Raw genomic sequence first — 16358 nt, forward strand, 5'->3', positions numbered from 1 at the left:
CGTAAGACTACGCTCGTCATATCTATGGTTTTGTTTGATATAAGCTAGGTTGATTCCCGATCTTTTTAATTTTATAAACAAGTATATAAATTAACTGTTCTTCCTGTGTTTCTTCCTTGTAAAAAAAAAGATTAAAATTTTGGGCCTGTCTTCTACAGAGAGGAAAACAGTGGTGTGTTTTCAAAGTTATGAGATCCTATCATTAAAAAAAAATGTGTGTGTTTATGGACACGATATTGTCGTTGAATATGGAAAACAAAACAATAACAGATTTGAAATATTGCCAGCGAAGTTTGTGCTCAGCACGTTCTAAACAGAACTCCCAGTAAAATTGGAGTACCTAATAAAATAGCAGAAACGGACAAAAACACTTTTACATAAAACAAACACGAAGCGGAGGAAATACTCATTAATCATTAAATAAAAAGACGTCTAGATCTTTTGAATTTGGCATGAACGTTTGACGCAACTTTGACAAGATCGCCGTTCTCAAGGCGCTGTTGTAGCCAACTTTGCCTCTCGACTATGGAAGAAACTTTTCGGCAGGCGCTAAATGTCGCTACTTGGCCGGTCGACGGGATAATACGTAAGTACCTGGATTTTGAATGTAAATATGTCTAGTCTGTTTCCCAGTAGTTTCGGTGTACTGGAACTCTTCAAACCCGTCTCTGCTGCAATTCTTCAAAGCAGATCAGATTTCGTTGGATTTCGCTAAATAATTCCAGTTGCAGCATTTTCAGAAGTAAATTCAGTTTGCCTGCGATCAAAACTCCCAGCCAGATTATCTGCCACGCTGCCTGCCCGTTGGTCATTTAGCGAAGAGCCTGTGAGTGGCTTTCACATGGGGAACTTGTGAAATATTCAATCGCGTTTGGAAACTATGCCTTGTCGTAAACTGTGATGTAACCTCTGGTATTTCAGTACCAGAAACACATGTTTTCAATGAAATACCATGATTGTAACCACTTCCTTCCGTACGCTTCCTCTCACTTTTCAAGGGTGCAACGTATATGGGTATCGGTATCGGTAATACTATTTCGCCATATTGCGAATTTCGCAATGTGTCCGGCTCAACAAAAATATTGCGTGAATGTACTGAGTGTTTTAAGTTCTTAAGTTCTTATTTCAAGTTTCAAGTGCGTTTATTCGAGACTGAATTACGAAGAAGAAAATATAATATTATTATATGTTCAACATTCACCATTAATACATGGTGAATGTCGACATTTACCGGTGCAAATCAGAAATAAGAGTATTTGGAAAATATTTCGGACAAGACCAAGCGATTATGTGAAAGTTGACATTCTCCAGATTTCGATGTTTCACTGTAACATATACAAATACAGCAGAGTATGTATAGAGTTTATGCTGGAAAATTTTAGTAGTAGCTTCTTTGTAGAACTTTCTATTAATTTTGTTGAAAAACTTATCAGTAGTTTTAGTATTGATGTTTTCGTGCAATCTTTCATTGCGCACAGGTAAGTATGTGTGTGTAAACAATGCTCAGATATTTACTTTGCTCTTGTTGTAGTTTGAACAAGTCATTTTTGGTAAGCGTAGTCCAAGCTGGTGAAGCATAGGTCAAGGACGCGTCTTGTGGAATGCTAATTTGTACGCACTACATTTTTCGATTACAGCGCCATACCGTTGTCGTAACTATTATTTAGAAACTTCTGTTAACAGTCTTACAACTTTCGCAATAGATATACCGCTTGTCGTATTCCTCTACCGATCTTTGTGATTTTGAAATCAGAAACTCCTTTGCTGAACACACTGCATATGTATATATATATATATTTAAAATATAACAAAATAAGATGACTGCATTAAGAATAATTGGCGACCTTAAAATTAACTATTGTATATTTGACGCTCTCCCCCTAAACTCATGTGTGCTCCCAAATTCGATATCTCTCCATGTTATATATCATTACTTGAAAACGGCAACTAAGACTAAAATTAACTATTCGTAGCTTGTCTCTACAATTGCATCTACTTCGGTATAAATACCGCTGTCAAGTTAATTACGTCATTCCTTTCCCTAGCTTTCACCCTGAAAAGAACTCTGCGCCATTTGTGCTGTCCTGTCCAAAATGCTTACATTATCACCTATATATATATATATATATATATATATATATATGAAATGTAAAATGAAAATTCTGACTTTAATTTTCGGTAGCTTTTGATATTTATTACTTAATTTGGTTACATCTTCTTTCCGGAAATAATTATATTTTTATAATAAATTTCTCTAAACTGCGTGATTTTAGAATTAGTCTTTGTCACATAACATTAAGTTATGACTCAAGTACGTGCGTAGCGCTTCAATAAATAATAATGCTTCAATAACGCACAAATTGAAATCTGAATTATCCATTGGGAATATAGTTAACCAAAATTAAGTCATTTTTATATAACGTATCTTATTTTAATGTGCGCATTTTTCTTCAATTCTCTCTTTTAGTGTTTTGCAGCATACTGATCTCTTCCTTTCTTCAAATATATTATAAAAGTATAAGAAGTACCAATGTAACTAATTATTCAAGAAAGTCAGTTAAGCTGCATATTTTATATTTGTCATAAATATTTTATCAGAAATAAAAAGGTGTCAATGGCAATATTCTCTTTTCTAATCAGCTTTATCTTTAACATTTATGACACCATCAGATATTATTTCGTTATTTATGCACATAACTATTATAATAATAATGTTCATGTAACATACATAATATACTTTAAAAGTTTCATAAAAAGAAGAGAACTTGATAAGTATTGATAAAGATTTATTTTGAAGGAAGATTTTACCCTTACATACTAAATTTCATATATTACTTTTATTCTATTATACATCGATCTTACGGGTAAATTAAAAACTGTAACACGAAATACTTTATATATACAGGTTTGAGACTGTGATATGAAACTGACACGACACAATTATTTAAAGTTGTTTGCAAAATTAAATATGAGACCCCAACATGTGCATTAAATATTTTACATACTCTCCATTTTATTATTTATGAGTCATATACACATTTGCTCAACTCCAATTTATAAGATATGATTTTTTTATTTATTATAATTACATTATTTTAATTAAAGGTGCATAATACTAATTGACTCCTGAATTAAGCCTCATTGTAAATGGACAAAAGATTCCCCTTGTGTGTATTAAATAATATACGCTAAATATTATTCAATACACACAAGGGGAATCTTTTGTCCATTTTCGCTAATGTAGAAGCACTTTCAAATGGCTACGAAGGGTTGGCTGTCGAGCCTATCAAGCTGTCCTTCATCAAAAATGACATATCGAAAAAAAAAAAAAAAAAAAAAAAAAAATGGAGGAAAGAGGGAACGAGGTATGAGAAAGGACAGAAAGATGAGATCCTGAAAATCTGACATCAACAATATGATAAGGAATTTACAGCTAGGAGAACAGATTGGAGATGACACGCAGGAAAAGTAACCGAACAAAATATGTATCTTCTCATAAAACATCAAATGCAAATAAATTTGCTGCGCTGTAGGTTTACAATATTTCTGGCATTTGGAAATACTTAGGATAGAAATTTAAGAATTTTACATAACTACAGAACACTGGAAATAAAAGCATATAACTAATGGTATAAATAAATATTCTTATGCGTGATATCATGTTTGTTTGTACTTATTCAATATAACCTACGTACGGACAAATGCTGAGATCAAAAATGAGGACATACCGACAGTTTTTGAAAGCTTTTTACCTACTCAAGAGGTATGAGTACCGAAGTACCGTACATAAGTAAGATCTAATACACCATACTTCTGTACGTTGTATTAGAAAGTGTACTTATGCATTATTTTGGGAGCGCTTTTTAGTTGTTGAACAAAGGGATACGGGAGTCTGGACCTAAAATAACGTGAAAAGGTACCTATACTAAAATACAAACAAGATTAGAGAATTTGGGTATTTTCGTTTGCTAAATGATCTACAGAAGCAAAATTAAACATTTTGTACTAGAAATAAGACATTGTTATTTAGAATAGTATCATTCTGATCATGTAATCGAAAAAAAAAACTGCTTCTATATGACTGCGTAATTTATCTTTATTTTGTTGAATATCGCAGTTAATCTATAACAGTGTTTCTTTTTTTAGATATATAGGAGTAGTAAAGGACATTATATTTTCAAAGCCTTATAAAACTTATAAGTATAGTGTGCCTCATCATTCTTATTGCTAACAATATATTCTTTATGCTTGTAATATAATACATTCTTTTTGCTTGTAATATAATGCATAAAGAACATATTTGAAATCCCTTGAAGTCAGTTTCAGTTCATTTAGTTTCTGTATATGATACAAAATCATAAATTCATACTATCGTCTTAACCCAATGCATGACTTAATCACTTATATTAGCTACTTCTGATTGATTCAAATCGTAATGTAGTTTTCATTCTTTATGTCAAGTCTTTGAAATTACTTTAAGACTTCTCGCAGTGGTTCATAATCCTCTTAGAGTATAATATCACAGATCAACTATATGACATTAAAAATTCCAAAGCCACTTTGTAAATGAAAAAAGAGTTAAGGATTATTATTTTTAAACTTAAGTATGACCCAGTAAAATGATGAGGGTATTAAGAGAACAAAAGTGTGAGTTCGTCAAAATACTAATCAGATTACGTTAAATATTTTTAATTCGTTCTAGAATGCAGGATAATGGAAAAGTAAGTCAAGGAGTTCTAAATATGTCATCTCATGAAAAAAAGATAAGAATATCGTATCTAGAAACTCAGAAGACGATCAAGACATGCCATCAGTATATTTAAATAACGACATACTGAATCTTTACTGGATGTTTTTGTTTCAACTTGCAACTTAATGCATTTGTCGAGACTGACCAGTACTCATCGGTGATTTAGTGGCCTAGCCACCAAGAGCGTTACCTAAGCTGCACTATAGGAGCTGACATATTTTATTCCCTATAAAACGAGACATTTCCATCTACTTCTGATGCGTAAATATGGATTTCTCCAGAAAACTGATGGATTCCCGCACAGGAAACAATATACTACAAATATGTCTTACCCTACAACCAACCACAGGAGAGATCATTCGGCTTGTCAAAATTTCAAATGTCCTCATGCTTCCCGGACACTAGGCACTTACGAACATTCAAGCCTTCTCTGGCATTCGAACCAAGATCGACAGTTACAACAATCAACAGCGGTAATCTATCATGGCGCCATATACTGGATGGGAATCATAAACGAATCAGTTTACGAAAGGTAACTTTAAAAACCAATATTATTACGCTAAAACTGACTAGTTTAAACAAGTTATATGAACGTGAATTTAAAGAACATTTGAAGACATATATAAGTTTTAAGAAAGCTAAAAAATGGTGTACCAAAATAAATTATACAATAGTAATAGGATAACAAAAATGTCACGAATTGTTTTAAAGTTATGTTTCCTGGGACCGCAAAGAAAGTATTTTAAACGTAGGTTGTAAGATCCAGGATTTGCTGATAAAGTAATACTTCAACTCATGTACATAAAGTTGCTGATTTGAATGTTATACGGTTTTCTAATGATAATATTTATCTCCAAACGAGAAGATTTAAAAACTCATGTATGTAACTCATATAACTTTATGTATATTGACTTATCTATTAAAGTAATATGTTTATATTATTCTCAAAAGTTTTTATAACAGTTGTATTTCAAGATAAAAATTTTAAATCAAATGAACTAAGGTTTAATATTTAAGCTAAGGTTAAATATCTTTCTTCAGAAGATGAAATTTTGTCGTCATGAATCATTTTAAAGAGACGGATGCAGGAAAAAGGATTTTATATGGACATTTTAATGCAATAATAACTCATTCAAAAAGATACTTATGAGGTTAGTGAGACAAGATTATTGTATTATGTTAGCATATTTTCATCTTCATAGCAGTTGTATATTACATTCTCGTGCTGGAATTTGGAAGACATAATATAAGGCAAATCGAATTTTGGTTTATTAAAATTTTAATTTAAATTTTCGATGCAGTGGCAGCAAGAAGATTCTCAATAGTTTTGATTTGTGCGTTTTGGCCGGAAACCTAATTGTTTTGTTTGATATCGTAAATTTTAGGGCTTTGACTGCGACTTGAACTCAGGACCACCTAGTAGATGTTGCTGTTTTCGGGTACATATTCCATGAAAGAATGATTCTCAGAGCCATAAAGAAGTTGAGCCATCCATCCCTCTCCTCTGCCACAAGAGGACTCTTACCAGAGAGGTAGTCTTCCGAACGAATATACATCTTACACTAGAGGACTTCAGCTCACCAAGTATTTAGGGTGCTCCCATGCCGCTAAAACACTATACATTTACAAACCATGCTTTCTTCGGGATTTGAACCTGAGCCCTTCAGTACAGCAGTTATTAAACATTAAGGTAAATGGACAGTGTCCACGTCCTCCGTCACTTGTCACTTGTCGATACAACAGTCAGAGGCCCGTCTGGGCGGCAGGACCACCTAGTTGAAGGCAGATAAACTATTCTTCTGCTATGGGAAGACATTACTAGTTGACCCATGGTATATCGCTGGTATCCTCCATACTTTTACGTGTACCTGTAATAGAATGCAACAACCAGCTTTTGTATAAATTTTAACTTCGTCAATAACGTTGAACACTATTTGACCAAGATAACGTCACATATTCCCCATGTCTTATGCTTTTAGTTGCTGAAAAATTTCGTATATGTAACATAGAAGCGATTTCCCTTTTCTGGTCTTGTATAATCTACTCACGTTTTGTTACAATAGCTTTGAAAGCTATATTTCAGAGAAATTATTTTCTTTGACGCTAACAAGTATAAAAGAAGTTTAATTCCATAATTACACAATGACATTTAAGAATAAAAAATTTTCAACATTTTTTTTTAGTCCAGCCTAAATATGAGAACTCATCAAATCAGCATAGGTTTATTTCAGTATTTCATAATGCGATACTTACTAGCAAGTATTTTAATCCTTAGGCGAAGGACTATCAATATGAGACTTATAATGGATGAATAATTTATGAATTAAGATACTTCTTTCAATTTTATGGAAAATATGCGTTTCGAATTTCTATAATGTATATACTATTCAATATGGAATCTGTTATATATTGAATTTGAGATGAGCATGAGTTTAACCTAAACTAGTTGAACTGTCCTAAGATTAATTTAAATGTGGAATTATTTATACATGAGTTATTGTATGTCACGCTAGGAAATGCTTGAAAGTTTCGCAAAAGAAGGTACAGTCACAGATGTATTATCTGATCGATAAATTGAAAACTCGCCCAAAGGCAAGACAATCGGTCAGTCTCTGGTAGTAGTCGCACTGTTTGGAGAGAACGACAATGAGATAGATGCCTTCGAGACAGAGTTTCTTTTGTCCCATTATATTACGTGTATTGCATTAGGTAGATGATGAGGAACAAATTCAAAACTTTATTATCACTACTATAATTGTAACTACTTGCATTTTAGAAATATTTTTTAGGTACTTTCTACTGACAGTTCGGTAATGCGAAGCGAAATGGAGGATACGAAATCAATTCAGTTGAAAGGAAAAAATAGTACGTTAAAGTGCAATGCTACAGTGTAATTACTTGGAATAACAGTAACTCTTTTGTTGAAAAGTGTTTTGGTACAAATGACAGATGAAAGATTTTTAATAAAACGCAAACCATCTTTGGAATATGGAAACATTAAAAAAAATAAAAATCAGTGAAAGGCGGAGCAATAAAAAATCTTTATACACACATTTAATTTAAATGTGGAATCATTAAAGTTTATAAGGTATTCCTCCCGCTTGTCTAGCGTGCCTTCGTGGTGTAGTGGTTCTGCATGCTGGGCCGGTATTCCAGAAGTCCGTGGTTCGATTCCCGGCGAAGGCAATTGCTCATTATCCATCTTGTCTGCTTCTAAAAATATCCTAATGTCTCTAGAGTGGCGCCCGAACTAAAAGTGTGTTGGGTGAGGATTCTCCACACCCAGGATTTGGCGAATGGGTCCCCTAAAAACGTCAGTCGTCCCTTAAAAAGGGGAGTATATAAGGTATTTCTTCCATTTTCCCAGCGTGCCTTCGTGGTGTAGTGGTGTTGCACGCTGGGCCGGTTGTCAGAGGTCCGTGGTTCGATTCCCGGCGAAGGTGTTGCTAATTTTCAATTCTGCTACTTCCAAAAATTTACCTAATGTCTGTCAAGTTAATGTCACCTTCCTCGATCAAATTCTGGTAATTTTCATTTAAAGCACATAAATTTAGTATTTTAATAAAAACAAACATGCAAGATAATTTAATTCGCATAAATAATGTTTTATAAAATATGAACATTGCTTTACATTATGATATATAGCATACGAAACAAAATATCATACCGTACCAAACTCTAACGTTTGCACTTGCGTTTCTTCTGATGGAGGACCAGCCCCTTTACTGTTGAAAGCTTGAACAATAACTCTGTACTTGGTATTTTTGCTTAAATCAGTAATTTCACATTCTAGAAGTCCTCCATGAGACGTTTCTAGAGTTTTGTAAGCAAATTGATCCCCTAATCTGCTTTTGTATCCAACGTAGTAACCATCAATTGGTGACAGGATATCCTCCTTCGATGGAGGCTGTCAACAATAAAAGTAATAAATTTTCTTGTAATACAAAATGTACGTGAGTGGAAATATACTTGGTTTGAGAAGCAATTTCACAGCACAAGATGGTGGAAATTATATGCTTTAAATTCCTAAAATAAATGCTTGATTTTCCGCATATGCATGCAGCAATTATTAATCAAAATCAAAATATTTTGCACATTTTGTTTTAGTTTTTGAATTACTCATTAATTAACTTGCAAACAAATATTATGAAAGATATTCAAAATAGTTAATGAAATAATATTAGCTGTAAACATGTTTTATTGGATGCAAAAAATGTCAGTTTGGGAATAATTAAATAGTAAAAAAATACATTTAAAATGGAGGAAGGAATTGAGATCAGTTATTTCTCAGTCTATGTCCATTCTCTATGAAGTTCTGTTCAGAAAATGATTATACTCATTCTAAAAATGAAACGCTAAAAATCACATACGACAAATTGGAAGGAAAATTCAAAACTTGAGATCGTGTTTCAATAAAATTTAGCGGCCGTACACTAATTGGAGACTGAAATATTAAATCTATATGCAACTGAAATTGACAGATTTCTTTACGAAAGGATTTCTCATATCAGTAGAGTCATAGAAAAAGTATTGAAATGCAGACTTTTCGGAAACATTTTGATCAATTCATTTTTTTTTTCAAAAAGAAGGTCTGAGCCAATACTATGAGGCCTTCTTATAACATTCGGTATTCTAGTAAATAATGGCAGGCTTATAGTATTGGCATATGGCCAACTTGTAATATTCCTTGTATGAATTAAAATATATGAATGGTTCAATGGATTCTCAGAGATTACGTTTAATATCAGAGTTAACTGATTTGAAATACAACCTTCTTTTGAGGAAGACGAGCAAATCAGTAATGACTGTTACTGTACGTTTGTTAGTAAACACTACTACACGCCGCGGCATTGAGAGTGCCTTTGCATGTGCTATTGGGGAATGACCAGTCCATGCTGCGAAGGTTCATCTGGTGTACCCGCGGTTGCGGCATCTCGGGGTAAGCGTTCTCTGTCTGACTCTCTCTTCGCTTGCAGCAGGGCGACGAGACAGTTGCAATTACTCCTGTCCGTCAGTCGTTCCCTCCTGCATCCACCGGTTCCATATTCGCATGCGTGCCGCTTGGTTACGTCTTGCACGATGACAGATTTCTCGGAAGTATAATCCGCAATTTTTGCAGGCAATGATTCTGCCCCTGTCGAACTCAGAAATGAGGCATACTCAAACTACACTAACAAAAAGGATCTCATGAGAGATCAATTCAACGTTGTTAAACACAAATTTCTTTCCTCTCTTTATATACGTATTGTAAGGAACAATGAAGTCGCCCAATGATGTGCACGTGCTCTAAAATCATAATCATTTGCATATACCATTTCGGTATACACACGATGCAAGTTTCATGCTGTCTGAGTGCTTCCTTCATGGTTTTGTATTTTGGATGCCCAACAGTGTTTAAATTAAATTTCTAAAAATGCTCTTAGTATATGAAACGTAAGAGTATTATAAATTAAAAAGTGTTATGCATTCATGTATCACAAAAGAAAAATGCTGAACGACATTAAATTATCTCCTCTGCCCCAAATTATATCAAGCTTAAATTATGCTTTTTTTTAAAAAAAAACAAGATAGCGATAAGTTTGGTTTCTAGCACTGAAAAATCTTTACCTGCAGTTTAAAATTTAATACCTCAATCTATGAGAACCAAATGTTCTGTATTTAAATTTTTTTAGAACAAATATAAGCGTTTAGCAACTATAATTACAGGGTCTTAAACAAGATGTATTTCTTAATTATATATATTAATTTTAAAATGACAAACTGGAGTATTTTCCTTATTTATAGCATTTTTGTGGATACATATTTGCATATGTCTGTTACTATTGGGTGCTAAATTATAGGCCGCATGAAAATGCTTATAGACTATGTCTACATGCTTTCCGAAATACAAAAAGAATGATGTATTTTGGGATGGACAAATATAGCGTAAATGCTTTACTTCTCATGATTAAAAAAATAGCGTCCATAATAATATAATATTATTGTCACTCATACCTTCCATGTGACTTGTATACTTCTAGAACTGGTTGCTTTAGCTCTTACATCTTTTGGTGGTCCGTTTGGCGCTAAAGAACAAAAACAACAGGCAGTTAAATTTCTTTACAGTTGTACAATATAAAAGGATGTAGGGATTTATATTTATTTTAATAACCAATTTTGTTTAATTTGCTATTCTTTCCTATGAGCCTTAATTTCTCTAATTGTCAGTGCCAGAATATTTAAATTTTGTGGCGCGCGTGAATGAATGAAAAAAAAAACGAGTTTCAGTAGGAAAGATGAAGAATTAGGCTACAGCCACCACCTCTGCTGTTTAAGCGTTTGCTCCCAGAGTTACTGCTGGTTCGCGCGGTAATGCATTTACTTGCTGCCACTAGTTTCGATGGAGGTTTAAGAAAACGGTATCTAGCTGAGCCCTGTAGTTTAGTTCAACACCTTATACATATCTTAAATCTTTAGTTACTTTTGTTATCTGAATTACAGTTACCCCCAAGTAGAGGCATAGTTTATATTAGCGTTGAGTTGACGCATTGTAAATTTTAAAGAGTTAAGGGTACTTTTAGCCCTTCTCCTGTGCAGTTACTAGTATTCAAGTTTTCACAAGTGAATCTGAAGAACTGTACAAGGAAATGATTCGGTAAGCTGTTTTAAAGGTTTGCATGTAAAATTACAATTTTTATATTCATTAGAATGTACTACCGTATTAATGAAATAACTGTAAGCAAGCAAGAGAAGCTAAACAGCAGGATATAAAAAAGTTTTTTAATATTCAGGAATTAAAATTCTTGTTTCTTAAGAGATATTTTCTTAAGCTTTTAACGGTTGTTGCGATTGTACCGATAAATATTTTCTTTAACAAAATAAAATGATGAGGCTTCTCCTGCAAAACGATTTTTAATTTAAAATTTAGCACTGGAGATAAATACGAAAAAATACTTTTTCCGCTATGCTGTTTACATAAAGCCAAGTGATAGAGTAATTAATTAGATATCTTGGAAATGTCTTAATAGTCAGGGGGAATTTTTCAAAAATGATCCTCAGGCTATTTTCTTCTCTCAGGAACTTTTACGTAATGATGATTTGCATTCCGTGTGGTTATCTAATTTGGAATACTTTTAAACAAACAGCGATATTTTGTTATTTTTTTTTCTTAAACTGCCAACTCATAAGTAACGATAACTCAGTATTTATACTAGAAATTGGAGAATAAACAGAAATCAGTCGACATAATGCTTAAGAAAACACAGTTAAGTTAAGGAAACACTTGCCTAAGTTTCAAAGCCAGAGCAGGTAAATGAAGAAAGTTGTGCTAAAAAGCGTATTTCATTGATTCATGTACAGAAAATTGCTTCACGTGTAAACTACCTCGTTTAAAAATGATCTTAAGTTTCATCTGTGACAAATGATAATCACAATAAGAATAATAATAATCATAAAACAAAAACAACAACAATAATATTAACAACAGTAATAATAGTAATAATAACAGCAACAGTAATAATAACAACAACTGTAAAAAATAACAATAATAATGATGATGATGACGATGTTGATGATAAGGGCTATAAAAATAAAATCAGTAATGATAATGATAATAATAATAGCAACAAATATAATAACAGCAGCAATAATAATAATAATAATAATAATAATAATAATAATAATAATAATAATAATAATGACAATAAAAATAAAATAATAATGACGATGATGATAGTAATAACATCAACAACAACAACAACAACAACAACAACAACAACAATAATAATAATAATAATAATAATAATAATAATAATAATAATAATAATAATAATAATAATAATAATAACATTTAGCTAATGCTTTATTGTTTAAGATCGTTACACAGTTTAAAAATTGCTTTATTATTATGTCTGACATTTTACGAAGTAATAAAATTCCATTATACAAAAATTAAATTTTATTGTAATATGCAGTTTATTAGTATTCTGATTGCTTTACTCTGGATTTCGGATACTGCATGCAAAATAATCTAACAACTGCAACCCGTTCCTTTCGCAAAAAGTTATAGAATAAATTATAAAGATTAAATACATAAAACAACGCACCTTCACCTTCTGTTACTATTGTGATAGGCTCACTAAAATCTCCACTTCCAATTGCATTTTCGGCTTTTACACGTACATGATATGTAGTATGGGGCAGAAGTCCTTGTATTGTGTAAACGGTATCAGTAGTATCAACATTTGTGATTTTAGCCAAAGACCACGGTTCTGAAAAATAAATAAACACATAAAAAATATAAATAATTCTATAGCATTTCTTGTTTATTTAACATAAGTACTTTTAAAAGTGAACTCATTTTAGGGGCAAATATTTTTAAATGCAAGTAAGTAGTTTTTTACAGTCTATACCGAACAAGGCGCGCAACCGGGCTACCGGTTAGTTATGCTGACTGCTGTAGCGAAAAGCCTGTTTTCGAATCACGGAGAAGCCACGGATGTTTGGACATGTATAGTGCCAGTGCGGCATGGGGGCACTCTAAATATGCCGCTGGCCGAAAGTTTTTTTTGAGAGGTTGGTGGTAGGGGAAGAGGGGTGGGAGACCCTCGGACACCTTATCAATGGGTGCTTTCCATCAAAATTGGGGCGGAACAGAGGAACGTCGTACTATTACATGTATGCTGCTCAAGGTCTGGCCGGTCTGGTGCAGTCTTGCTCTCCTTGTTACGATGTATTTCGTGGCCTTGTTCTGATGTTATTGTTAGACAAATGAAACAAGTCACAACAACACGAACACTAATAAAATTTTGACGTCGTAGTAATTTAATCCACTAAGAAATTGTCAAATCTGCACTGAAACATACGGATATATCGTTTCAGTTTTTTAGCGTTCGAATGCTCAAGGCACACCTGATATATTGTACTCTGACTTCGGATCAAATCCAACAAATGGGTTGGCAGTATGAGTGCTTTCGTGTGGAAATAAGAGAAAGTTTCGCTTCGTCCTTTACGAAGGATTTCTTCATTCAGTCATATAGCCCTTTTTTGTTTTGCCATGTTTAAATAACCTAAAACATCACTTCTAAGAAGTAAAAAAGTCTTAGCAAACATGCTGTAACTATTATCGACATATACTATTCATTTTGTAATATTTTCAAAGAATGTGCTTAAGACTGGGTTTTATAATCTGACAGTAAATTATATTTTAGCTTTGTAAATGTCATTTATAACTTAATAAATGTCAATTTGTTGATCATTTTTTTAGCTTGATAGGTAACATTAATTTTAGCTCTGTAATGTCACTGTTTTGAAGACTTTCAAACGTCCCTTTAAATTAGTCAAATGCGGATATTCATGCTTATTGAAAGTAACCTTCCAAATTATTACAAAATAATTGTCTATTTTTAGTCAAATTTGTTTAATTATTATAAGATGTCTATTCATAAATATTTATATATTAAAATTGTTAAAAAATATGCTAAATATATCAAAAAATAAATCTCTCAAAATGAATGTAACCTGACTGATACAACGCAACCCACAGTGTAATAATTTACATCAATACTTCAGGAAGTATTAAGCAATTAATTGTGATCACAGATTGCAGCAGAAGAGTGAACCTAATCCACTTATTTCAGACTTTAAGGAATATGATGAGAACTTTGTTTTTGTACAAGATATTTTTTGATACTATCACGTAATTATGAATTTGTATGCTGTGATAGTTTTGCTTCTGGAAGTTTAGATACTTAAATGTATTATAGTTTATTTCCAATAAGTATCTTTATATTAATTATTAAAAAACTATAGTTCTTACCTTTTACAGTCTTATGCTCAATTATGTATTTCGTAATTAGGCTGTTGCCGCTATAAGGTGCTGCCCATGTAATAGTCAAAGAACGACTGCCTTTATTGGTAACATCAACTGTGGGTGGCCTATCCGGCGGCTCTTTGAAAAAAATAAATTGTTAATTCACTTTAAAATGATTTTAACAGTTAAAAAGTCAGATATATCAAATATATTATTTCGAAACAAAATACTATGCATTTAAAAAAATACATGCTCAAAGTCTTTTCCTGGGAAGACACTTCTGCATTTTGATAAGATACACATTGTAGTGGAATTCATAGAAACAAATGTGCTAGCTTTACAGTGATAGAGTATTAGATTAGGTTTAATATAATACGAGTAAATTCGCATTACTAGTTTCGAAGTTCTGAATGCGGCGTTTCAAAGTTTACTGAATTTAACTTTTTTTTCTTTGCCTGAAATTTTACTTTGTAATTTTTTAAATAATTGATGTATTTTTATATTATATATTACATACAAATAAAAGAATAGGATATTTAAATATCTATTTCAGCAATTATTAGACTCAGGTAATTCAGAAATATAAGTCTACACATAATAATCTGATTGATAATAATATAGGTAATATCTAATCTATAATATATATAGATAACAGCTAACCTATCTAATAATTGCTGAAATCTATAGATAGCAACATTAGTCTCAACTATTTCCCGGAGAAAATATCCGCATTTTTAAGCAGCCTCTTGGTATAGTTCAAAATTAAAAAGAAAATTACTTCGCTTTTGTAAAATACCTTCTGGAAGAGGGCATGTGCTTTCCCTACACAGGAAAGTGCTTTTCTCAAGGCGTAAAAATTTTAGAAGTTACGTCAGTAAATAAATATTCTTATCAAAGTAAATAAATTTTACTCAAAAGTAAAGGAGAGCAAATTTCTTAATGAAACGCTTTGTAATGAGCGTAACTTTTGTATTAGTGAAGGTTTTGAAAGTGTTCGTGTTAATAAATATGTAGAGTCATTAGCAGTGTTAAAGTAAGAAATACGAAAACAGAGCAATGCCCTCTGTGGCACTCGAACTTGTTCCTCTCAAATATACGGCGAGTGAGCTACCGTTACACCACGAAAGCATGCAGAAAGGAGGGAGAAAATACCTTATATACTCCCCCTTTTAAAGTGCAACTGAGGATTAGGGAACCAAATCTCCAAATCCTGCTGATGAAGAATTATCATCCCCCACCTTTCAGCTCGGGCGCCACTGTAGAGTTATTAGGTTTTTCTATACGGGAAACGTGAAAAGTGAGCAATGCTCTCGCTGGAACTCGAAACGCGTCCTCGAATACGGGCCGAGTGTTCTACCGTTACATCACGAAGGCATGCAGAAAGGAGGGTGAAAATACCTTATAAATGTTTTAAAAAAAACAGTTTATTTTATTTTTCTAACAATCAACTTACCCTGTTTTCATTAACAGAACATGAACATCTAATAATTGTCTTTTAAACTTTCCATGAATGATTTATATTAATTGTCCTATGTGTTGATTTTTAGTTCAAACATTAATTTGAAAAACCTAGAAAACATGCATTCTGTTTTCATTTCACTGCAAGCTTTTAATATGATCTATTACATCGAAATAAGAATGAAAGAAAAAATTTAAAAACTTAATTTAAGTTTTTTGAAAATATTTTATCTTCATTCATTACATAATATAACATTTCATTAAATGTTGCTACGTTACATTTGTTCAACATGGATACGGCATGTACTATATATGAAGAAGAGTGGTATAATTTTTTATTAAAAATATTATCTAGACAAC

At 32.4% G+C, this 16358-nt stretch overlaps 1 protein-coding gene across 4 annotated transcripts in view; it reads right to left on the reverse strand.

Moving 5' to 3' along the window:
• LOC118192447 (cell adhesion molecule Dscam1-like) overlaps positions 1-16358 on the reverse strand; it is an 816729-nt gene that overhangs the window by 274357 nt on the left and 526014 nt on the right. For all 4 annotated transcript variants that reach the window (XM_085823333.1, XM_085823331.1, XM_085823332.1 and 1 more), the window contains 4 exons: positions 14547-14678; positions 12835-12999; positions 10745-10815; positions 8423-8657 (listed from right to left, as the gene is read on the reverse strand). In XM_085823333.1, the coding sequence (XP_085679459.1) occupies positions 8423-8657; positions 10745-10815; positions 12835-12999; positions 14547-14678 (603 nt within the window). The remainder of the gene's footprint in view (positions 1-8422; positions 8658-10744; positions 10816-12834; positions 13000-14546; positions 14679-16358) is intronic.

Source organism: Stegodyphus dumicola, chromosome 9 (assembly GCF_044657685.1).
Source record: "Stegodyphus dumicola isolate Sdum_Otavi_A_Nest chromosome 9, ASM4465768v1".
In the NCBI taxonomy this organism is placed as follows: domain Eukaryota; kingdom Metazoa; phylum Arthropoda; class Arachnida; order Araneae; family Eresidae; genus Stegodyphus; species Stegodyphus dumicola.